Source organism: Narcine bancroftii, chromosome 4 (genome assembly GCF_036971445.1).
Source record: "Narcine bancroftii isolate sNarBan1 chromosome 4, sNarBan1.hap1, whole genome shotgun sequence".
NCBI classification, from domain to species: Eukaryota; Metazoa; Chordata; class Chondrichthyes; order Torpediniformes; family Narcinidae; genus Narcine; species Narcine bancroftii.
Window position 1 is genome coordinate 99,882,859 of NC_091472.1, and position 26,731 is coordinate 99,909,589.

At 42.6% G+C, this 26,731-nt stretch overlaps 1 protein-coding gene across 3 annotated transcripts in view; it reads right to left on the bottom strand.

The window, feature by feature from the left end:
• The window catches only part of serac1 (serine active site containing 1), a 180,249-nt gene that overhangs the window by 10,980 nt on the left and 142,538 nt on the right, over positions 1-26,731 (bottom strand). For 2 of the 3 annotated variants that reach the window (XM_069932195.1, XM_069932193.1), the window contains 2 exons: positions 11,294-11,476; positions 1,979-2,122 (listed from right to left, as the gene is read on the bottom strand). In XM_069932195.1, the coding sequence (XP_069788296.1) occupies positions 1,979-2,122; positions 11,294-11,476 (327 nt within the window). The remainder of the gene's footprint in view (positions 1-1,978; positions 2,123-11,293; positions 11,477-26,731) is intronic. The other variant, XM_069932194.1, reaches the window with a different exon arrangement.

Here is a 26,731-nt window from a genome sequence, read left to right on the forward strand (position 1 = left end):
CAAATTTGGGAACCATGCATGGAACATATCAGAGAGAGCTTGCCTATGACCTCCATCCCCTAAAATGAGAATGAAAATGATAAGACAAAAAGACTAGATTCAGTGTGTAATAAATAGATGACCCATTTTTCTTGTTTATTTTCCTTTGTGTAAAGATATTGTTTTATGGTTTTATTGTATTGTATATGTTGAATATTTATGGGTTTTGGAGGGGGGTGGGTAGAGGGGGAGGGAGGGGAAAGGGGAAAAAAAAGGGGAGAAAAGACCACTGTGTAAATTTAATGAGAAACGTTTGTACATATTTTGGTTGATATGGTTCATAGTGTGAAAAATAAAAAATTACTAAAAAAAAGCACCTCTTACAGTTAGAGAAAAGGTCCTTTCATGCCAGGCCTCCACCTGGAGGCTGGCTATAAGCGCGGAGGGAAAACATAAACTTACCTTTCATGGAGCAGCGCCTGCGCCGCATTCAGGTTGAGTGGCACTTCATAGCGCCATCTGGAGCCTATGGAGGCAGGGCGACTGGTGCCATAGCGCCACCCATCATAAGTACATGGCAGAGCAATGACCATCTTCCCAACCCATAAACCCCCACGCAGCTGGAACTGCTCTGTGTTTCCCAGAACAGCTCCCAGCTGCATGGGGAATTATGGGTAGGGAAGACGGCTCTGCCACATTTTGAGTCACAAAGAGCAGCCCCAGAGGCCAGGTGAAACTGTCACAGACTGAACCGGCTGCCTCTGCCACAGTTCCCATTGCCTGACATCCCCTGCCGCTACCCCCCCCCCCCCCCCCCGTGGCTGCCTCAGCCCTGACAGCCCCCTTCCTGATGGCTCCTGCCAACCTCACCTCCCACCCTGTCGGCTCCTGTTGACTCCCCTTGCCCTGACAGCTCCTGCTGACTCCTCCTGCTTTGAGGGGATCATGGACGGAGGGTGTGAGTGGGGAGATGGGCTGCAGGCTGACAGCGTCATCAGCCCACCCCTAACCAGTCGCTTGCAGCAGCTGTACGTTAATATGAGGTGGGAGAGCGCTGCGCTCCACTGATTATCCTTCCCTGAAAGGGACTGCAATCATCGCTTCAGAGCCAGCTAAAGTGCATTCAAGAAGGTAAGTCTCCTGACACAACGACGGAGAACCTCCACCTTTACAGTCGGGCTTTATCGTTGTATGAAAGGGTCCAAGGAGAAGCAAAAGAGAGTCTTCCCCCACCCCCCCCCCCCAAAGTCACCAAGTGTAGGTGGATTTACTTCCACAGCCACAGAGTCCAGTCCAAACCATTGGCAACCAGAGTTCCAGATCTGAACCTCCGATACAATTAGGAACCCTTCAGCACCCTCTTGCATCCCAGTTCTTATACATGGTATCCCAGGTATCAGGCAGCAAAATCTGGATGTATGGGTATCCCGTGAGGAGTGGTTGTTCAGGTCATTCAATATTTATGCCACCAGATTAGTTATAGTCCTTCAAGGTGCTGCTTGCAATGCCAAAGTTACATGGCCTGAAGCTTTCCTCAGGATCAAGTATATTGTTAAGTTTCTTGTATCCTCAGTAAATATTTCACTTCAACTTTCCAGTTGAACATGAGCTACATTGAGGTGGGACCTGTTTACAAATTCTGAAGGACAATTAGGAAACAAGAGATTAGAGCAGTGAGGTATGGGTGTCAAAGATCCTTGGAGTGACAGAAAACCACTGCATGACCAGAGAGACAAGAATCAACCTCGCAAGTGCAATCTCATTCAGGTGAAGAACAGTAAAGAAGATTGTGTAATCTACCCTGTAAAAAGCTACCAGTCTGTTGTAAAGGATAGAAAACATGGCTCCAGTCACGCAGGATGTTATTTGCATCTTTGGTAACAGTTATGACAGGATCAGAAACCTAAATGGAGGAATTCAAACAGGATATCTGTAAGAGCTGTTTGCAAAAAAAACTGAGGGGCCAGGAAATTGGATTTGTGGATAATCTATACTATACCTGCTGAATTTAGAGGTACCACATGCAGTTTGATCATACTACCAATGTTTGTTGGTAGCATTTCTCCAAAGCTCAGTATGTTAACTTCTTGTTCCTTTACCAGCTTGGTGAATTTATTGTTCAGTTCTGTCAAAGCAGGCGAATCTATGAGAGAATATTCAAAATTAAATAAACCATTGATAATTTATCCCAATATTTCCTTACTTTGGGGGCCAGACATATTACAAAAGGAAATCCTGCATTCGACAAATTTCAGTATTCTTTAGATATCCCATCTTTGAAAGCTAACATTTTGAGACCAAAGATAAATAACCATATTGGATTTCAATAATATTACTGCAGATTCATGAAAATAAAATTGGTATAATTGTACTACACTTAACTTTCAAAAGGAAAGTTTAAAAAAAAACTAATTCTGGTCCGTGCAATCTTTCAAATTCCTCTATTTTTTTCTTCCATATTTTCCATTTGGTCTTCTCACATCTGCAAGGTACTAAACATTTATATCTTCCTCCACAAGAGTAGCTGAACCGTCCTATATAAAAGTATCCTGAGGTTGATGATTCAAAAGGGAGTTGGATGTGGCCCTTATGGCTGAAGGGATCAAAGGGTGAAAGGAAGCAGGAACATGGCATTGAAATTTATGATCAGCCATGATCGTATTGAATGGAAAGGGCTAACTGACCTTCTCCTTTGACTCCATTCTATGTTATGTCTCTGTGAATCACAGAACCAAAGAATCTATTTACTGGTCTGCCATTTCCTTGTTCCCCATTATGATTCTGACTGCAAGGAATCTATACTTGCTTTAACTAGTCACTTTCTCTTTACTTACCAACAAAAGCTTATTCAGTTAGTTTTTAGGTTCTCTGCAAGTTTCCTCTTATATTCATTCCTTCTTCCCCCCCCCCCCCTCCTTTTTAATTAGGCCCTGTGTTGAATCAGGCCTTCCTTCCTCTGCTGAATTCTAACATTCTTACAGACCTTAGGTTTGCTGCTTTTCCCAACCAGTTTATATGCCCCTTCTTTGAGTGAAATGCTGTTACAGCACCAGCGATCGGAACCAGGGTTTGAATCCAATGCTGCCCATAAGGAGTTTGCATGTTCCCTCTGTGCCTGCGTGGTTTTCCTCTGAGGGCTCCGGTTTCCTCCCACTGTTCAAAACGTACTGGGGGTTGTAGGTTAATTGGGTGTAAATTGGGCGGTATGGGTTTGTGGGCCAAAATGGCCTGAAACTGTGCTGTATGTCTAAATTTCAAATATTTGGTTTAATATTATCCCTGATTTCCTTTGTTAGCCACAAATGAGCCTCCTTCCCCATTTTATTTTTACAGCAAACATGGGTGTACAGTTTTTGAAGTTCTTCAAAAGTGATGAAGTGTTTTGAAAGGCTAGTGTTAAAGCTCCTGTCTGAGTGGTAACATGGATCCATTTCAATTTGCCTATCATTGCAAAGGTCTATGGCGAATGGCATCTCACTGGCTCTATACAAATCCCTGGAACACCTGGACTGCAAAGATGCATATATCAGGATTTCTTACTCAAATACAGTTCAGCATTTAATACAATCATCCCCTCAAAATTGATCAACAAACTCCAAAACTTGGGACTCAACACCCCACTGTGTAATTGGAGCACAATCAGTGAGGATTGGTAAGAACTTCTCCACAATCTCCATCAGTATTGGAGCACCTCATGGCTGCATTCTAAGCCCTCTGCTCTACTCATTGTACACCTATGACTTTGTGGCTTGGTATGACAATAATACCATCTATAGATTTGCTGACGATACCACTGCAATGGATTGTATAAAAAGGGGCAATGAGACATAATACAGGAGAGAGATTGAAAACTTGGCTAAATGGTGTACTAACAACAACCTCGCACTCAATGTCGCCAAAACAAAGGAGATGAATACTTTGTTGACTGTCTCCTGAAAGGGAAAACCAGAGGTATACAATCCAGTGATCATTGGGGGAAATCAGAGGTGGAGAGAGTGAGCAAATTTAAGTTCTGGAGTCACTATCTCAGAGGATCTTTCCTGGACCCCACATGTTAATGTCATCACATTAGTGCATCTACTTCCTCAGGAGTTTGCAATGGTTTGGAATGACATTGGAAGTCCTGCGAAATTTCTACAGAAGTGTGGTGGAAAATGTGCTGACCGGCTTCATCACAGTCTGGTATAGGGACACCAATACCTCTGAACATAAAGCCCTGCAAAAGTTAGTAAACACAGCCTAAGACATCACAGGCAAAACTCTCCTCACCATGGAGAACATCTACAGGGAATACTGCTGTTGGAGAGCAGCACCAGTCATCCAAGACCCACACCATTCAGCACATGCTCTGTTCTTGCTGCAACCATTAGGAAAGAAGTATAGATGCCACAAGACTCACACCACCAGGTTCAGGAACAGCTGCTGGCCCTCCATCATCAGACTTCTCAACTATAAACTCAATCAAGGTCTGGCAGGGCCCTGCCACTCAGTTGTCTGCCGTCAGCACTGCATGAGCTTTGAACATCCCACTGAGGGAGCATATGGTGTTTTATTTGAAATCCGCAACCACGGGTCTGTGCCAAAGATAACAGCAGAATCTGAGCAAGCGGAGGATTAGAGCGGGGCACCAGAGGATGGGAAGATCACCCCCCACTCCCTCCAACATTCAAGCAGAGGAGACGACCTACAGACTTGAGGTGAGGAACCTAGTGAAGCTGTGGGCTGCTGGAAACTGCTATCAGGAGACTCGTTTGCCTGCGGACTGCTGGAGACGAGCTCAAACTGGTTGGAGGGGTACCGAGTATTGGAACCGGGATGCAATGAGGTGCTGAGGATGCTGAAGGGTTCCTGATCATGTCAGAGGTTTGGATCTAGAGCCCGGGTTACTCAGACTCTGTGGGGCTGTGGGGGCTGCGAATGTGCTGGAGGTGAATCTGCAGACACTCAGTGACTCTGGGGGACTCTCTTTTGCTTCTCTCTCTCTGACTGTAAGTAGCACTTCGGCATTTCCTGCTGGAGACGAATCTGTCTGCCTTGGAGCAGGCAAAAAGAAATTTCATGTAATATGACACTGTTAATGACTAATAATAAATTCAATCTTGAATTTAAGGACGAGTAGGAAGATTTGCATCCACAGCTATGCATCTTTCCTGGCTATTTACATCCGTAGCCAACTTGCGCCATATGAATTCCAGCTCCAGTTCCAAGCCTTCAAGTTTGGCCCTGCATTGACTCCTGTTCTCTTCGCTTCTCCCACCATACCCAATGGACTACCCTCAGTTCAATGCGCAGATACCAGTGGACCCTCACCCTCTCACTACAACAGCTCTGTACCTCACTTGCCACAATCTGCCACGGACCTCTCCTACATTTCATCCTCTGCTGATCCACGCATTCAACTGCCAATTCTACACGCCTGGCATCCTTCAAGGATCAGAAGCTCACGTCCCTGGAGACTGCCGCCTTGGGGACCCCCCTCCTGGGACTCCACTTTGGCCCTGGTGGTTTACAGGACCGAGCTCCTGATGTGGGTCTCCACCTTAGCTCTGGTATGTACAAGATCAAGCCTCCGACATGAACTTCCACCCTGAACCTGTCAGCCCACAGATTCTCAACTTTGGCCCCGGCAACCTACAGGATCGAACCTCCAATATGAACGTTCGCCCTGAACTCGGAGACTGACAGAACCGAGCTTCAGATGCAGGTTTCCATCTTGGCCCCTGCGACTGACAGGATTAAGCCTCTGTCATGAACTTCCCCCTGGCTCCGTGAGTGCAAGGGCCTCTATCTCTCCATTCTCCGACCTTCCCAATCGTCCCTTAGATCCTTCCAACTCTCCACCTCCTAATCCACCACATACTCCTCCCCATCTAGACACCCTCCATTCCACTGAACCTCCCCCTAACCTCTTCCTGGACTCCAACTTTCCCCTCTTAGAGACTGAACGCTCTGTCCACAGTAGAGGCCTCACCTTTGTCCCCATCTTAAAGAGTCTAAACACGCTATGATGTTGAACTCTTCTTTTGTCAGCTCCGTCTCCATGCTTACTGCCACAACACGATTCTCCCCTCTCTCCTGACTACAGATCCCTTCTCCCGGTTTAAAATGTCTTCCTCCTTCTGGACAGTGCCAGATTAAGGTATTGAGGGGCTTTTAAAGGGGGCTCTAAATTGTGCCGGCTGGAGCATGTGCAATCTTAAATAGTGCCGGCTGACGCATGCATGGTGGTGGGTGGTGGGAGTGCTGACACTTGCACTCAAATTGCTCCCCTCCCCTGTTAAAACTTATTTTCGGTGGCGGTTGGCTCAGTGATGGAGCAATGGCTGTCTTTGTTACCCTTAATCCAGCAGCTGGAACTGCTCTGTGTTTCCCTGGAAGAGCAGTTCCAACTACAAGGGGGTCTATGGGTAACAAAGACAGCCATTAGTCCTTCATTGAACCGTCTCCATGAACTCCTAGGGTGGCCCAATAAACTCCAGCAGACCTGCACCCCTACTGTCGCGTCTGGAATTAGATGGGGGAGGGAGGAGGAAATGCTGCGTCGGACGGCTGGGGTTAGAAGTGAGGTGGTCAGATGAGGCGAAGACAGTGGTGCCCCCCTTCAAGTGACATGTTACATCCTTGATGAAAGATTATAATAATTTTTGATACCATCCCTTTAAGTTTTCAAATTCTATTGTGCAGCCTGCAGTGGCTATGAGATACCTTAAATTACCAATTTTACCTAATTATCACCTTTAATTGGAGTTAGTAACACAGACAATCAGTGTGGTATATCATAGCCACTGCACAAAGATGAGAATGTTTAAGTTCATAATTCATAGTACACGTCATAAACGCGGGGGCCTTTTAAAATGCAGAGCCCCTAGCATATGCTACTTTCGCAATTACATTAATCCAGCTCTGCTCCTGGACACCTTGCTCTGATCTTCTACCTGCTCTGGACCTTTATATTTCCAACTGCCACCTTGAAATCAACTGTATCAACTTCACTACTCCCTTCACTCATTCCATTCTTAACCCCTTGGAATGCCTGGCCCTCCACTCTCTCTGCACCAATCCAAACCTCACCATCAAACCTGCAGCAAAGAGGGGTGTAGCCATGCGAAGGACTTACTCAGCCAGGAACATTGAGTGAAAGCCAAAAAGGAGCAATGCAAAATGGCCTCTGGGCTGACAGACCCTGGTAGAGCTGGGGAAATTGGGACAAGAACTAAATATTATCTTGGAAAACTTGAGCAATTGATTTGCAGGTGTCGAAAATATAATGAGAGTCATGACTGAAAGAATGACTGAAATTAAAGAAATTGTTGAAGACGTAATGGAAATAATGACCCAAGCAGAAATAGACTTGGTAAAAACACAAGATAAGCTAAAAGCTTTGGAAAAAGATATAAAGAAATGGGAGTTGGACAGACAAGGTCTGCTGGACAAGATCGAACACATGGAGAATTTTAGCAGACAAAATAATGTTTGAATTATCGAACAGAAAGAAGGAATTGAGGGAAGAGATCCACTGAACTTCTTTGAAACATGAACCCAGCGAATGCTGGGAAAAAACAAATTCAGAGAAAAATTACATATTGAAAGGGCTCACCGGACCTTCAAACCTAGGAGGGCCAGTGATCAGTGACCACGATCAGTCCTTGTGAAACTTTTGAGTCACCAGGAATGGGAGACAATTCTGGGAGTAGCATATGAATACTCTAAGCAAAATAATGTCCAGTCCGAGATTGACCATGAAAAAAGGTTTTCTTTTCAAGATTTTAGTCCTACTTTGATTAAGCAAAGGAAGGAGTTTGACGATGTAAAAAGACTGGGAGATCGCTTTGTTGAGCACCATGTTCACCACAATAGAGTGGATTTTCCAGTGGCCACCAATTTCGATTCTCCATCCCATTCCCTTGCTGACATGTCTGTCCATGCTCTCACATACTGCCAGATTGAGGCCATTTGTAAATTGGAGGCACAGTACCTCATCTTCCGACTGGGCACCCTCCAACCGGATAGCATTAATATCGACTTCTTTGGCTTTTGTTAAAACCACACCCATCTCCTCACCCCCTGCTTCTCCATCTCCTTTCACATAGACATGATGAATTTTACTTAGTCCCTTATTACCTTTTGTTGGTCTAAATTCCTCCCCCATTGTTTGAATTCCGAAACTTTCTAGGGTTTTTTTGTGCACAAAAGCCACATTATTGCCTGCTCACATTTCAAAATAAAAGGCAGATTTACCATTAATGCAGAGGACTGAAAAGGCAGATCGTGCAGTCCTTTTATGTAGCCCAGAGCAGCATGCCAGGTTCCTTGGGCAGAAGGGGTCAGGATGTGTAGCACAGTTGTGGTCACCCTGCAACAGCCCCGCCACCCCCCTGTCCCCTTCCTCTCCCTCTCCATTTTTCTCCCTCCCATTTCCCTTGCTCCATCTTCCCCTTTCAGCCCCATACCAATCCCACCACTCTGCTCCATCCTAACAGCCTCACTGCCCCGCTCTCTCCCCCTCCTCCCTCCACACCCAATCCCTCTCTCTTCCAATCCTTCTTCCTCTTGCCTCATCTCCCCCCATCAGCCCCACACCAATCCCACCACCCACTGGGACGGGCGGCACGATGCAAGGAGCATTTTGGTGTTTTTACTCATTTGTTTTTCTCTCTACATTGCACAGATGTTTACATTTCTTTATTTCTTAACAATGTGGACGTTGTGCACCACCAATAAGTGGCCATTCTGCCTCACCCACAGGAGAAAGAATCTCAGGGTTGTATGTGATGTGATGTCATGTATGTACTCTGACAATAAAGCTGAAATCTGATCTTTAAATACCTTTAAATGGTCAATCTTAATGTTTTTATCTTTCAATGGTCGCTCTACCATCAACCCATTAAGCCTACTTTGCAAGACTATCTGACCCAATTGACACCCCAAATTCTGGTCCCAAGTCTCTGAATTAATGCTGTCACTCTTCCTCCTGACGAAAAGTCCCACTCTATTGTGGCCACAGTTCCTCAAGAGACCTCACACAAGAACACTGCTAATTTTCAGACCTGGTGAAATGGGGATGTCAGTCAGGGCAGGTTTGCTCCTCCTGCAAGATGTGGCACATCAGGGAAACCACGTTTCCCTACCCAACCCCCCTGACTCTCCCCCACCAGTATCCAAAATAGTATATGTGTTACTGAGAGGAATGGGCCACAGGGAAATATTGTAATAGTGTGCCTTCTCCCTTTACTCTTCCTGGTAGTCACCTTACTGCCTGCAACCCATATCTTAAATGTGACCACATCACTACTGCTGCAATCTATAACCTTCTCTGTTATAGAAGATCCTAAATTTATCTAACTCCAATTCCTTAACATGGTCATCAAGGAGCTGCAGCTGGATGCACTTCCTGCAGATGTTGTCCCCAGGGAGATGTGGTTTCCCTGATGTGCCACATCTTGCAGGAGGAGCAAACCTGCCCTGACTGACATCCCTATTTCACCAGGTCTGAAAAGGTGAAAGATCTTCCCTGCCTTTACTTGAACGTGTACTTATTCCCCTACCAAAGCCTTTGCACTATAGAAAGAAATGTAGAACACAAGAAAATGGGAACAGGAGTGAGTTAACAGGCCCCTCCAGCCTCCTCTACCATTCAATATGATCACAGCTGATCTATGCCAGTATCCCATGACCCTCAATTCCACAATCATTCAATTACTTCCACTTAAATACCTTCACCAGCCTCTGGGTAGAGAATTCCAGAAATATTCCACCCTCTGAAAATAAATTACAATGATCTTCAATTTTAAATAATCAGCTCCCTATCTTTATGTAAATATGAATCCCCATTCAAGACTTTCCCATGAGAGAAAATATCTCAAAATCTAACTTTTCCAGCGCCCCAAGGATGTTTCAATATAATTCCACATTCTTCTGAACTACAAAGATCATTGACCCAACCAGTTTTACTGCTCCTGAGATGACAATCCTCATCCCAGGAATTAGCCTTTCCTGTACTCCACACACTAACGGCATTGTGAAGAAAGCATTCAGCGCCTCTACTTCCTCAGGAGTTTGGGAAGGTTTGGTACGACACCAGAAACCCTGGCAAATTTCAACAGATGTGTGGTGGAAAGTGTCTGGTAAGGGAACACAAATACTCCTGAGCATAAAGCCCTCCAAAAGGTTGTGGACACAGACAAGGACATCACCAGGACAAAATCCTCCCCACTATCGAGAACATCTACAGGGAACGCTACTGTTGGAGAGCAGCAGCAATCATCAAGGATCCACACTGTGCTCTGTTCTTGCTGCTACCATCAGGAAAAAGGTATAGGTGCACAAGACTTGCACCACCAAGTTTAGGAACAGCTGCTACACCTCCACCATCAGACTCCTTAACAACAAACTCAATCAGGGATGAAATGAAGACTCTTACTTGTGCACTTTATTTTTTTAAAGTTCTCTCTGTATTGCAGTTTGTTTACATTTGTTACTTGTTTACAGTTCTTTGTTTATATGCATACACTGTGTAGGGTTTTTTGCACTACCAAAAAGTGGTCATTCTGCCTCGCCCACAGAAAAAAGGAATATCAGGGTGGTGTGACATCATGTATGTATGTAGTCTGACAATAAATCTGAAATCTCAATCTTCTTTGCCCTGTTCCCAATGATACTGTACCATTTTTTAGATAAATGGACCAAATTCACGTCCAGTACTCAAGATGTGGCTTCACCAACATTCCCTCTTCTTCACCTCCAACCCCTTTGCAATAAAGATTGACAAGAGGTTTGCCCTCTCAACCATTTGTTGGACTGCCTGTTGATATTTTTGATTCGTGCACTGACATCCCTCTGAACCTCACAGTTTTGCATCCCTCTCCATTTAGATAATAATCTGCCTTTTGATTCCTCTGGCCAAAGTACATGCCTTCACACTTCCTCTATTGGTCAGGTTTTTACCCACTTTATCTATATTAATTTGCAGAATCACAGTACTGGATTCTTATTACAACATGCCTTTCCACCTATTTGTGCGTCATCTACAATCTTGAGAGCCTACGTTTTGCTTCCGTTTCCAGGTCATTATTGCAAGTAGTAAACAACCAAGGGCCAAGAACTAATCCCTAGGGTACTCCATACATTCCAATTTGAAAAAAAATAGACCCTTCAATTCCAACTGTTTTCTATCTGATAGACAGCTTTCAATCCACATACTGTAATGGCACATCTGCTGCTAGTGGGCTGTATTCCACACAAAATTCATACCTTAAACCATGTACACAATGACATGAAACAAGAAGATGGGGTTGACCTGAGAAACTTGTCTTACCTTTGCTAAGCTCCATGACTTCAACAGAAGGAAAGAGGAGAAAGCGGGCATTGACAGAGTACTCAGCTAGGTGAGATCCACAGTGAGGTACACTGTAAAACAAAATCCCTTGGGTATTCTGAACCACTGATCTCATTTCAGGATCCTCCGATGCATCTAAAAGTATCTTTTTAACCAATAAGCCTGCAATTGAAAAGGATTACATGAGTTAAAAGCAGGGACAATAGAATCAATGGAACTTGCTATTACAGTACAACCAGTTAGACTCAAACATAACTCTCCGACTACTGAAACGTATGCAAGCGCTCACTGCTAAATGTACTGTATCCTGCTTTGAGGAGAGCACTGATAAGTATCAAGGCCATTCAGCTGGAACCCAATCGATTACAAGCAATGATGCATGGGTGAATTGGTAGAAAGATGAGTGGAGTTTCAATATTAAATTGAAGAATGAAGTCTTCAAAAATTTAACTTGGACATAAACAATATTTAATCGATGGATTTTGTTGCTTGGCTTGGTTCATGCAAAGGATATTCAACCTTGATCCAAGGGCAAGGGGAAACCAGGATCACAGGACAGTTGGGGATAAGACTGAATCAGCTGTAATCTACTGCTGCTCTTGTTTCTGCTATTTGTAGTATCAATGGCAACATTAGCACAGATGATGAAAGAAAGGCTCCATGGTTCAGCTCACCTCAAGCAGTGTCACAGCAGATTCACCCACAAATAAAAATCGTATTCAGACAGCAACCTGCGTTTTTAATAGAGAGAAATCACTCAAAGGAACTCTCAGGAGCATCATCTGGTAAAATGTGAGAATGTGCAAAAGGAACTGATGTTTGGTGAGGAACAAATGAGTCAGGAATGTGAGGAAGTTTGGGATGCAAATTTCAGACTTTATGGCCTATTTCGAATGATGCTCTCTCCATCTCAGGAGCCCAACTTTCTACAGATAACTTCAATTAATCTACCAACTCCCTCAATTACATGAACTACACCTCTTCACACCTGGACTTCTGTTTGGATATTCCTTTCTTTCAATTCCTCCATCACATCTGTTCACATTACAAGGCCTTCTATTTCAGAACATCTTAGATGTCCTCCTTCAAAGAACGTGACTTCCCCTCCACTGTCACGAACTCGGGTGTTACCTGCATCTCCTTTATTTCCTGCACATCTGCCCTGGCCCCCTCTGCCCTGAGATGTAACAAAGACAGGATTCCCCTGCTTCTCACCTACAATCCCACCAGCTTCTGCATCCAACGTATTATCTGCAATTTCTGCCACCTACAATGTAATTCCACAACCAGATACATCTTCCCTTCTCCTCTGGGACTGTTCCCGCCAGGACTCTCACGTCCACTTATCCCCTCCCACTTATCAAGCAACATTATTCACTTGTGAATGAATCTACAGGAGTCATCTACTGCATCTGGTGCTCCTGTTGTGACTTCCTCTACATGGGTGAGAGATTTTTTTGTTGAGCACCTTCACTCTGTCTGCTACAATAACAGGGACCACCAGTGGCTACCCATTTCAATTCCACACACCATTCTCACAAATATCATATCCAACCATTTGCAGGTTGCCTCGGTTTGGCAGTGCACGAAGCTACCTGCAAATTGGAACAATTACAAACAATACTTAATATTCAGTCTGGTCACTCACTAGACATCATTAGCCTTGACTTCTCAAATTTCCACTAAACTCCATCTAGAGTCTCCATTCAGAGGTACCCCTCCTTCCTACAACTTCTCAGCTTTTTTCTCGTGTCCTCCCACATATATATCCATCTATGACCTCTTACCTGTTAGCCTATGCTCCAACCCCTGCCCCTTCCTCCCTCCTCTCTTCCTCCCCCCCATCCCCCAACTTTTTATTCAGGCACCTACTGCTGTTTGCTCAGACTCCAGCACTTTTGTGTACAACACAAACCCCAGTGTCTGCAGACTTTCCTGTTTAACTCTTTCAAACTCAGGTATAGATGGCAGAGTTTTGATAAGCACGTGTATTTGGATAGATGGCAGGCAACACCTTGGGAATCAATGAAGTCTTTAACAATAAATAAGACTAAAAATGCTGGTTTCAGCAGAAGGTAAGTATATTGGACCGAAAGAAATGTGGCAGAGACTGGAGTCCAAATCCCACCAAAGCAGCTGGGAATTTAAATCTAGTTAATCAAATAAATCTGGAGTACAAGGCTATGATTTGTATCAGCGACCAGGCAAATCAGAGACTGTTGTGAAAAAGAAAAATCAGCTTTACCAATAATCTTTTCTGAATAATATCTGCTGTCTCTATGTGGCCTGACCTATATCCAGGGTCAGAGCAATGTGGCAGATCTTTCACTGCTCTCTGGAATAGTTCACATATCACTCAATTCAAATTAAGAAAAGGTAATAAATTCCAGCTGAGTAGCTGACACCCAGATATAGGAATGAAGAAAATTAAATTCAGCAAGTGAGGCAGATAAACAGGGTGGTGAAGAAGGCATCTGGCATACTTTCTTTCAGCTGCCAGGTCAGTGAACACAGGAGCAGGGTCTACAACTATGCAGATTTTTGGTCACCCAGCCATAGGAAAGATATCAAGCTGGAAAATGAGATTATTGGCAGGAAGTGGCTAGGTAAATTAGCACTTTTTAACCCTGAAGCATAGGAATCCAAGGGGGAATCTTATAAGGCTTATAAAATCATGAGGGGTGCTGATCAGGTCATAGCCATTTTCCCACGAGAGGGAATCTAAAACTAGAGGGCAGAGAATTCAAAGAGAGAGGAGAAAGATTCAAAAAGGACCTGAGGGGCACCAGTTTCACTCAGAGGATGGTGGGTATATGGAGTGAGCTACAAGAAGTGGTAGAAGTAGACACAATTGTGATATTCAAAGGACATTTAGATAGGTTCATGGATCAAAAGTGTTGAGAGGGATTCAAGCCAAATGCAGGCAAATGGGACAAGCTTGGTCACGAGTTGGGCTGAAGGGCATGTTTCTGGGTAGCAGAAGTCTATGACATAACTTTTCTGTGGTTTCTAACTTTTAGAAGAGTATTTTCAAATTTTGTTCAAAAAATGTAATAGGAAAAATCCTGGGAATTATAAACCAGTGAGCCTGTGTCAATAGTGGGCAAATTATTGGAGAGGATGTAGCAACTATGTCGCAGTGTGAAATGAAGAATGAGAAAATGATCAGACGTAGTCAAATTTCAGTAAAAGTTGTTAATTCAGTCACTTGCAACTTCTTAAAACTCCGCATGTTCCAAATTACATCACTTGGAACCTCCCAAGTCAATTCGATTTAGCCTCCGGTGAGCCACTACAGGACTCTTAAGGACAGGATTATCTAGCATTTGGAAAAGCAAAGTCTTATGGATAGGTAGCATGGCTTTGAGAAAGGCAGGTCTTGCCTCACAAGCTGAATTGAATTTTTTGAAGTGGTGACAAAAGAAACCGATGAAGGTAAGGCAGTGGATATGTTGGCTACAGACATCGTAGACAAGGGTTTGACAGGTTCCCCATTGTAGGCTCATCCTGAAAGTCATGAGACAGGGGATCCATGGAAACTTGGTTGCCTGGTTTCAGAATTAGCTTGCCAACAGAAGGCAAAGGGTGGCTGGCAGTAGATGGAGTGTATTCTGCTAGAGGTTGGTGACTAGTGGTGTACTGCAGGGACTTTACTACATTACTTGGATGAGGAAGTGGAGGGGTGAATCAGTAAGTTTTCAGAAGATACAAAGGTTGAAAGTGCTGTGGATCGCATAGAAGATTATAGACAGGATGCAGAGTTGGGCACATGGAGTGCAATGCGGATATGTGAAGTAATGCACTTTGGAAGGTTGAACTCGTAAGTGGACTATGTGGATAATGGCTTGGTTCTTTGGAGTGTTGTAGAATAATCTTGTGGTCCAAGTATTTGCTGAAGCCAAAGAATGGGAATAAAGGGGCCCTTTTCTGGCTTGCTCTCAGTGATTAGTGATGGCCTGCAAGGGTCAGTGTTAGGTCCATTTCTTTTCATATTGAACATAAATGATTGAGATGACAGAATTGATGGCTTTATGGCCAAATTTGTGGATAATACAAAGATAGGTGGAGGGGCGATTAGTGCTGAGGAAGTAGCAAGTCTGCTGAAGGACCTGGACAGGTTGGATAAATGGGAAATGAAGCGGCAGATGGAATACAGCATCAAGATGTGCATGGACAAACAATTTGGGAGAATGAATAAAGGCATGGACTATTTTCTAAATGGGGAGAAAATTCAAAGGACATGGGAGTCCTCATGCAGAATTCCCTAAAGATTAACCTAAAGGTTCAATCTTTAGCTAGGAAGGCAACTGCAATATAAGTATTCATATTGAGTAGACTGGAATATAAAATCGAGGATGTAATACTGAGTCTTTACAAGGTATTGGTCAGACGACATTTGCAGCATCGAAAGAAGTTTTGGGTCCCTTATCCAAGGATGTGCTGGCATTGGAGAAGGTCCAGAAGTAGTTTAGGAAAATGATCCAGGAGTTAAGAGGGTTAGCATGAGGAGCATTTGATGGCCCTGGACCAATAGTTGCAGGAATTTAGAAGGACAAGGGGGAGACCTCATTGAAACCTGCTGAATACTGAAAGGCCTGGATAAAGTGTATGTGGAGAAGCTGCTTCCAGTTGTGGGAGAGTCTAGGAGCAGAGGGCACAGCCTCAGAAAAAAAGGATGTTGTTTTAAAACAGAGATTAGGAGTAATTTCTTAAGATGGGTGGTGATGAATCTGTGGAATTCATTGCCAGGCAGCTGTGGAGGCCAAGTCATTAGATATATTTAAAATGGAGATTGATAGATTCTTTTTTTTTTGTTGAAAATTTTATTTATTGATCATGATAAAACATACAATGAAAAAATACAGCTTAGGAAAAAACAAAATACATACATGTTTTTTTGTGCAAATAATAACCCCTACAACCCACCCCCACTCTAAACTACCCCCAAAAAATAAAGATAAAAAGAAGAGATCACATAACATAAAACTCATCAATTAGTTACCATGGATCGGAACAACACCACTAATGTGTGGAAAGGGGATTTAATAATTCAACCCCATATAATCCAAATACAGGCTCCAAGTTTTAACAATAAAGGAATAATTATTATGTAAATTATGTGTGATCTTTTTCAATGGAATACAACATCTCATTTCCATATGCCATCTCTGAATACTCAAATTAGTCTCATTTTTCCAAGTAGTTGCCAAACATTTTCTAGCCACAGCTAAAGCCAATCTCAAAAAAGCAATTTAAAATTTATTTACTTTTAATTCTAAACTCAATATAACCCAACAAAAATACTAAAGGATCAAGTGGAACCTTCAATTTAAAAATAGCTGCTAAAAGTTCTTTAAATCTATTCCAAAATGATTTCACCATCTCACTTAGCCAAGTAGAATGTAAGAAGGATCCGACTTCTTTATGACATCTAAAACATAAATCCGAAGGAATAAACATATTTCCTTTTTATCTCCGGAGTTAAATATAATTGATGAAAAAAATTATAATGAATCATTCAATACCCTACATTTACAATTTTAATCATACTATCCTCACATAAATTCATCCAATCATCCTGAGAAATAGATATATCTTAATCTTACTCCTATTTTAATCTAGATTTATGAATATCCGTCTTAAGCATTTTATCCTATAATAAAGCATATATCTCATTGAGTAAAATTTCAAACTTAGACCGTCTAGGTAACCACAAAATACGCCCATAATTATCCAACAATAAGGCTTTAATTTGATAATAAGAAAAAAGAGTATTTGAATATGTATCATATTTCTCTTTCATTCTTTGAAAAGAAATAAAATATCCTGCTTCATAACAATCTTGCATCAATTCAATACCCTTTTGATCCCACAACTTCAAAAGTTGATTATTAAGTGTAAAAGAAAAAAGATTATTTTGATACAAAGGAGTTTTACCTGAAATTTTACCTTGAGTACCTATAGCTTCATTTTTTATATACCATAAATCCATTAAGTGTTTAAACACGGGTAAATTATAATTACTCAATAATTGAGGAATCCATCTTCCTCTCACCAATCTGAGATAACTCAATATCAGCCCATATCAAAGGTTTATCCACTTCAAACATCCTATTAATAATAAATTTCAATTGTGCTGATTCATAATCATTTTGAAGGTTAGGGAGTTGCAAGCCTCCTAATGCAAATTTCCAAGTTAATTTCTGTAATGATAGCCTTAGGTTTAATCTTTCCATAAAAATGTCCTCACCGAAGCATTTAAATCTTTAAAAAATTTTTGAGGAATCTTACAAGGGATAGACTGAAAAATATATTGAATTTGAGGAAAAATATTCATTTTAATACAATTAATGTAATAGGTAAATCTTTTCACTAATTCAATCATATTTAATTTTAGACAATAAGGGCAGATAATTAATTTCATATAAATGATTATAATTACCATCTATTTTAACACCTAAATATCTAATCCAATCTGACCATTTTAATTTCTCAATATGCCACCACAAAGAACAATCTATTTCAGCCAAAGCCATAATCTCACTCTTTTCCCAATTAATTTTATAACCCGCTCTTTCACCATACTGCTCCAGTCTATCATGCAAATTCCTCAAAGAATTCAAAGGTTTTGTTAAATATATCAAAACATCATCTGCAAACAAATTTATTTTAAATTCAGCAAATTTCACCTTAATACCTTCAACATTACTATCTTGTCTAATCATCTGAGCCAAAGGTTCAATAACCAATGCAAATAGAGCTGGTGACAAAGGGCAGCCTTGCCTAGTCCATCTAGTCAATATAAAAGGTGAAGATAACTGTCCATTTGTAACAACTCTAGCAGTAGGACTTCTATATAAGGCCTTAATCCAACCAATAAAAAAAGGGCCAAAGTTAAATTTCTCCAAAATTTTAAATAAAAAAAACCTCCATTCTATTCTATCAAAGGCCTTCTCTGCATCAAGAGAAATAAGTTAGACTGCTCCTGAGAAACATTAATTAAAGAAATCAACTTGACAATATTATCTGCTGTATATCATTTTTAATGATATACTAGAGCGCATCGGATGTCCCCCAAAGTTCCTCAACATGATTATCCAACTGCACGAAAACCAACAAGGTCGGGTCAGATACAGCAATGAGCTCTCTGAACCCTTCTCCATTAACAATGGCGTGAAGCAAGGCTGTGTTCTCGCACCAACCCTCTTTTCAATCTTCTTCAGCATGATGCTGAACCAAGCCATGAAAGACCCCAACAATGAAGACGCTGTTTACATCCGGTACCGCACGGATGGCAGTCTCTTCAATCTGAGGCGCCTGCAAGCTCACACCAAGACACAAGAGAAACTTGTCCGTGAACTACTCTTTGCAGATGATGCCGCTTTAGTTGCCCATTCAGAGCCAGCTCTTCAGCGCTTGACGTCCTGCTTTGCGGAAACTGCCAAAATGTTTGGCCTGGAAGTCAGCCTGAAGAAAACTGAGGTCCTCCATCAGCCAGCTCCCCACCATGACTACCAGCCCCCCCACATCTCCATCGGGCACACAAAACTCAAAACGGTCAACCAGTTTACCTATCTCGGCTGCACCATTTCATCAGATGCAAGGATCGACAATGAGATAGACAACAGACTCGCCAAGGCAAATAGCGCCTTTGGAAGACTACACAAAAGAGTCTGGAAAAACAACCAACTGAAAAACCTCACAAAGATAAGCGTATACAGAGCCGTTGTCATACCCACACTCCTGTTCGGCTCCGAATCATGGGTCCTCTACCGGCACCACCTACGGCTCCTAGAATGCTTCCACCAGCGTTGTCTCCGCTCCATCCTCAACATCCATTGGAGCGCTCACACCCCTAACGTCGAGGTACTCGAGATGGCAGAGGTCGACAGCATCGAGTCCACGCTGCTGAAGATCCAGCTGCGCTGGATGGGTCACGTCTCCAGAATGGAGGACCATCGCCTTCCCAAGATCGTATTATATGGCGAGCTCTCCACTGGCCACCGTGACAGAGGTGCACCAAAGAAAAGGTACAAGGACTGCCTAAAGAAATCTCTTGGTGCCTGCCACATTGACCACCGCCAGTGGGCTGATAACGCCTCAAACCGTGCATCTTGGCGCCTCACAGTTTGGCGGGCAGCAGCCTCCTTTGAAGAAGACCGCAGAGCCCACCTCACTGACAAAAGGCAAAGGAGGAAAAACCCAACACCCAACCCCAACCAACCAATTTTCCCTTGCAACCGCTGCAATCGTGTCTGCCTGTCCCGCATCGGACTGGTCAGCCACAAACGAGCCTGCAGCTGACGTGGACTTTTTACCCCCTCCATAAATCTTCGTCCGCGAAGCCAAGCCAAAGAAGATATCATTTTTAATAAAACCCGCTTGATCTACATGAATTAAACTTGGTAAATATTTAGCTAACCTGTTAGCTAGAACTTTCGCCACAATTTTTTAATCAATATTCAATAAAGAAATAGGTCTATAAGACCCTGCTTTCAATCGATCCCTATCTTTCTTAAGAATAACTAATAATTGCTTTAGAAAAAGAATCCAGAAAAGAACAAACCTCTGTCACCTGTTTCAATACATCCATCAATAAAGGAATTAATAAATCCTGAAATTCTTTATAAAATTCAGAATTAAAACTGTCATCACCTGGAGACTTATCACGAGGCATAGATCGAAGTGCATCTATTACTTCTTTAGTAGTAAAGGAAACGTCCAAATCCTTAATATCCTTATCACTCAAAAAAGGTAAATCCAAATCAGATTTTAAAAATTGTCAGTTTTGGCTTCATCTTCCAATACTTCTGAAGTATACAATTTTTCATAAAATTTACAAACCACATCATTGATTTCCTAAGGTTTATATGTAATCACTGAATCATACCTAATAGCATTTATTGTTCTAGAAGTTTGTTCTTTTTTCAACTGCCAAGCTAATACTTTGTGAGCTCTTTCGCCTAATTCATAATATGTCTAGTTCCTGTAATAATTTCTCAAATTTATCAGTTCATAATGAATTATATCATAACTTTATATTAACTAAGCGTACTTTCTTAGCTTCCATAGAATTTCGTTGTAAATCCTTTTTCAAAATCTCTATCTTGTCCTCCAGTCTAACTTCAGCTATAAGTTGTTTTATAATTTTAATAGTATAACTAATAATTTGTCCCCTTAAATAAGCTTTAAAAATAATCCCATAAAACAATTTGTTGTCAACTGAATCTATATTTATTTTTTTTAAAAGCTGTATTTGATCCCTTATAAATTTACAAAATTCAGCATTTTTCAACAACAAAGAATTAAATCTCCAATGATGAACATTCTCAATTCTCTCAGAATTAGTACACATTATTAATAGCAAAGAATGATCAGACAAAATCCTACTCTTATATTCAGCCTTCTGTGCTGATACTAAAAATAAATCTATTCTAGAATAAGAATCGTGAGTTGATAGATTCTTGATTGGCAAGGGTGTGACAAATGAAATACAATGTCAGGAAATTTATGGTCATGCACTTGAACAGAAAAACTAAATGAGCAGATTATTTTAAAAATGGGGATAAAATGAGATGGGTCACATGAAGCTGCAGATCCTAGGAGCTCCCAGACCTAGAGCAGAAAACAGCATTAAAAATTGAAATCCAGGTCCAAAAAAAAGAGTAAACACCCTGCCTGAATACAAAAAGAGGATGAGGAAGCTTTAGTCAAGAAAAACTGTAATTACAACAAGGATGGGAATCCGAGGCAAGTGGAGGAGCCTCGCGTCGGGAATAATGCCCAACCTGAGGGTTGAAGACAACACAAATCCCCCCGACCTCAGTGTAATAGGAGCTCCGCAGGAAGGCGATGCCGAAAACAGAGAAATAGCCCCAAGAGACAGTAAGGCCAGTCAAAGCCTTGGAGCGGGTGAGCAGCAGTGAGGGAGGACAGCTGCCTCTCCCTCATGGTTCGCGGGTTCGCAGGCAAAGCAGCAGTCTGCCCAACGGTTGGGGAGCGACGGGGTCGAGTGGAGCCAGCGGAAGCTCAGGAATTCCGAGCTCCGACAAGGATGAGATTGACTGGGACAGTGATTGCGAGGGCTGTCAAGTTGGAGACGAGGGTCGGTGGGGCGAATATAATGGCTGCATTGGCGGCAGTCGGGTGTGCGAGGGACCTAGTTACGAGGCCAGGAGAAGCTGGAAGGCTGGGCTGCTACAGAAAAGGGAGGAGGGCCTGGAGCCCTCCTTAAGAGACATTTTACAGACTTTGGCCCAAATGGAAAATAGGTTAGAGAAGGTAGTGGACAGAAGAGCCTGAGGCATGTCAGAAAAATTAGACAGGATGGAGGGGGCCCTGGTGAATATAACAGACAGGCTGTCAGAGGTAGAGGAGAGATTTGGAGCAGGGGAGGATAGAATTGCCACAATGGAGCAAGAAATTAAAGGTCTCCTTAAAGAAAGAGATGAGGTATGGGGGAATCTGGACTTCCTGGAGAATTTCACAAAATGCTACATTAAAATAGTGGGATTGAAAGAAGACTCCAAGGGGGGGAATCTTACAGGGTTCTTAACTAAATGGATCCCCAAAGCACTAGGAAAGAGGTAATGGGAACCCCCATTAAAATAGAAAGAGCCTTTAGAGCCCTAATCCCAAAACCAGGACTGGAACAAAGACCCTGGTCGATCCTTATGAAGCTAAAATATTTTCAAGATCGTGAAAAAAATATTAGGGGTGCTGGCAAAAGGGGCAATTCAAAGAGGAGCTCCCTTGGAGTACAGGGGGTCGAAAGTGTTCCATTATCCAGATACTTAGTGCAGCTCTGCTTAAGAGGTGTAAAGACTTTGAACCGGTCAAGTGATTGGCAAAGTAAAAGGGCTATGATTGTGCTCTACGTCATCCCACTACCCTGAAAATCATGTTGCTGGGGTGGGGGGGGGGGGCAGGAAGAATTTTTTTTAACATAAAAGGGAAAGGTGCATCAGTTTATAAATATACCTGCTGGCAGTAAATGATGCACCAAATGGAAAAGAATAAAAGGGGCAATAAGACTTAAAAAAATTTTTTAAAACTGGTAGACTGGGAGGACCTGGATTTCTGTTTTAAAATAAGAGGAGAAAAGATATTATATGTAAGGGTCTGGGGGGGGGGGGGGGAGGGGGGGAGGGTTCTGGGACTGAATGGGTGGAGGGTGATGAGGATGAGAATGGAGTGTTATGGTGACCGCATGATAAGGGGTAATGGCACTGAGGAGAATGACCGCTAGAGGTGTGAACGGAGGGTGGCTGAGACTCGTGTATGATGTGTGTGGGGTATGTGTTTCCTTTTATTATTTGGAGGGGTATGGTTGTGAGTAGGTATGTATGCTGTGACGCTGTGGACAAATGGGTTTGTGGCGTCCTTTTTTTCCCCAGGGCCTGTCACAGCTTGGACGGAGTGGAGCAATGGGCAGATGGTAAGAGATTGGGTCTGCGGGGGTGTGGCGGTAGAGATGGAGGGAAAACATTTAGGGAGGGAGCCCAAGTGTGATGGCTAAAAGTGTAAAGTATGCTACTTTCAATGTTAACGGGTCGGTGAAATGAACAAGGGTCTTGGCACACATTAAAAAGATGGGGATAGATCTGGCCTACCTCCAAGAGATGCATTTAACTGAGCTGGAGCATCAGAAGCTAAAAAAAAGGGATGGGTGTGTCAGGTCATATCTTCCTTGTTTGGCTCAAAGGCAAGTGGGGGAGGGGGGTAGCAATGCTGGTGGGGAATAGTGTTCCAGTGCAGGTGCAGAGGGTGATTACAGACAAAACGTGAAGATTCATTATGGTGCACTGTCTGATATATTCAGATTCCTGGACCCTAGTGAATGTCTATGCCCCCATTTATGATAATGAAAAACTTATACAGGACATTTCCTTACAATTGGCAGAGGCAAATTAAAATATTCTAATGGGGGGTGACTTTAATCTATGTCTGGACAAATTCACAAAACAAATAACTAGGACTAGAGTGGCAAAAACCACCATTGACTGCATGGGGGAGTGGAATTTGATAGATGAGTGGTGGAAGAAGCATCTGAGAGAGAGATTACTCATTTTACTCAAAGCCACATGATTCCTACTCAAGAATAGACTTTTTTCTGGCTTCAGCCCATAAAGAGGGTAGAATCATGGAAGCCGAGTCTGGGGCAAGGCTTCTCTCGGACCATTCCACCCTGGTTTTGACTACAGATAAGCAGGACACAGCATTACAGATGGCGTCTTAACACTTTGTTGTTGAAAAAGCCGAAGTTTTGTAGTTTCATAAGAGCCAAAATAGCCCTGTTTTGTGAGACCAGCTGCCCCTCTACTACATATAAATTTCTTCTGTGGGATACCCTTAAGGCATACTTGAGGGGCCAGATAATTGGGTACACAAAGACGGATAAGAAAAATTATATGAGGGAGGTGGAGGAATTGGAAAAGGACACTACCTAATTAGAGAAGGATTTTCAGAAATCAGGCTTAGAGGACCACTATAGAACTCTTACAAACAAGAAATTGGAATACAATATACTTCAGACGTATAGTATGGAGAAAGCCCTTACGAGGTCGAGGCAAAAGTATTATGAGTTGGGGGAAAGAGCTCACAAGGTCCTCACCTGGCAGCTAAGGACAGAACAAGCCTCTAGAATAATCAATGCAATACAAACAGGGAATGGCCAGATCTTGTTTCAACCAAAGGAAATTCATGAGACCTTCAAAGAATTTTATGAAGGAATGTATAAATCTGAATTGACTAGGGATTCAAATCGAATGCATGAATTTCTGGCCAGAGTACATCTCCCAAACTTAAACTCTGAGGAGTAGGAGGGACTTGACCTTCCTCTTACAGAGGAAGAGCTGGGGAAAACATTGAGTGTGCCACAAGATGGCAAGTCTCCGAGGCAGGACAGATTCCCACCTGTCGAGAATTTAAGGATTCACTAATGCTTCTGTACATAGAGGTGATAAACCAGGCAAGGGAAATACAGACCCTCCCAGAATCTTTCACAATAACAATTGTTACAACAATCTTAAAGAAGGGTAAAGATCTGCTTTTCCTTTCTTTTTATAGACCAATTTTCCTGCTGAATACCTATTATAAGATCCTTGCCAAGGCCCTGGCAAACAGATTGACATTGCATTTACCAAAATTGAAAAACAAAGAACAGGAAGGCTTTGTGCAGTAGAGACAAGCAGCAGATAACATTGGCAGACTGTTGAGTGTAATGCATCTGGCACAAATCAGAAATGAGAAGGGATTGGCTGTTTCCCTAGATGCAGAGAAAGCTTTTGATAGACTGGAGTGTGAATTTTTATTTAAACTGCTGATGAAGGTGGGGTTAGGGGCAATTTTTCAAAATTGAATTAGGACACTATACCATGCGCCCAAGACAAAAGTTACAACCAATGGACAAACTCCTTCAGCTTTCCCACTTACGAGATCTAGTAGACAAGGGTGCCTGCTGTCACCAGCTCTCTCTGTGCTAATGATGGAACCATTGGCTGAGGCCATTCACCAGTATCCAGACATTAAAGGTTATAGAGTGGGCCAGGAGGTGCAAAAAATCAACTTATTTGCTGATGATGAGGTGATATATCTGACAGACCTTGCAACTTCTTTGCCTCCACTGCACATGGTATTGGAGGACTATGGGAAATTCTCTGGGTATAAGATCAATTGGGGAAAAATGAGAGGTGATGCCACTCACCAAGGGGAATTATAACCAACTTAAAGAAAATAATAATTTCAAGTGACCGCAGGAGGGGATCAAATACTGAGGAGTTAATATTGATGGCAATTTGAATAATGAATACGTTAAATTACGCCCCCTTGCTGGATAGAGTCGAGGAGGATTTAAATAGATGGATGTCCCTGCCCATACATTGTGGGCAGGGTTAAATGTATTAAAATGAATGTGTTGCCAAGATTCCAGTATCTTTTCCAGACATTGCCTGTGCCATTACCCTGGGGTTTCTTCAAACAGCTGCTACACAAGGTCAGAATATTTCTCTGGAATGGTAGGTGGCAAGGGTTTCTGGAAAAATTAACATGGGACTACAGTCTAGGCGGATTGAGGATGCCAGACTTTAAAAAATATTACTGGGCAGCCCAGCCGAGATACATACCCTCTCTCTTTCAGAGAGGAGGTGCACCATCCTGGGCACAAATTGATCTGTACCTGGTAGGCGAGAGGATGGCAGAGGACTTTATTTATAAATGGGATGCTAAATTGCTGTCAGGAAAGAAGGGCAGCCCCATAGTAAAGCAAGTGATTAATATCTGGAACAAAATTAACCAATATTTGAACATCAAAGTGGGACTGTCCCCAAAAATGCCCCTGACTCCTAATAAATTAATACCATTAATGTTAGGTAACAAGATCTGGATATCTGGCGCCATAATGGCATCTAGTGCCAAGAGGACTATTACAAGCAGGAGCAACTAATGTCGTTTGAGCAACTCAAAAATAAATGATTTGTCAGACATTCCACTGCTATCTTCAAATAAGATCTTTTTTTACGGGATGTATTGGGTCCCTCGGTGCAGTGCCATAGAGACCATGATTCGAAGGGGGGTGTGGAAAGAAATTCATTTCTGCAATGTATCTCCTGCTCCAGTCAGAGGGACCCAAACCGGGACTCCATAGATCAAGAGAAAGATGGGAGTCAGACTTGGGTATGGTAATTGATGAGAGATGCTGGTCCGACAGCATGATCACGGTCATTTATGCAAGGTACAGGTTAGTGCAATATAATTTTTCTCACCAGCTGTATCTAATGCAAAACTCTCGAACCAATGCTTCAGATGCAGCATGGCGACTGGGATGTTCGTGCACACAACCTGGTCATGTGCCAAGGTGGGACTCTTTTGGGAAGAACTAGGCCAAGTCCTAGAGAAAATCATAGGTAAACAATTCCTGCAGGATCCAGAGTTGTTCCTGCTGGGAAACATAATGGACAAAAGGCTTACAATGAAGCTGTCCAAATTTCAAATCCAATTTGTATTAATCGTATTGGCAATGGCCAGGAAGTGCATTGCGGCAACTTGGAAGTCCAACTCTAGTCTTAGCATCGAACGATGGAATATGGAAATGCAGAGCTGTGTTCCCCTGGAGAAAATAACATAACCTGAGAAACAAATATAGTTCCTTTTGTAAGATTTGGCAGCCATATATGCACGACATAGGTGCATGGCAGTGACTGGTTTCCCCGTTCCTTGCTGTGGCCTCCTGTCCCTCGCACTGATCCCGATCAAGGAAAGGCAGGAATGAATATCGGCCCAGAGGCCGCCCACTGAGTTGCAACAACCCCTGTCCCTTATTTATTTTCCAAGTGTTAAAGTTTTGTTGTTGTTGGTTGAAGTTTGAATGAGTCGTCTTGTTTTTATGTGTGGAGGAGTGGGGCTAGTAGAGACACAGGC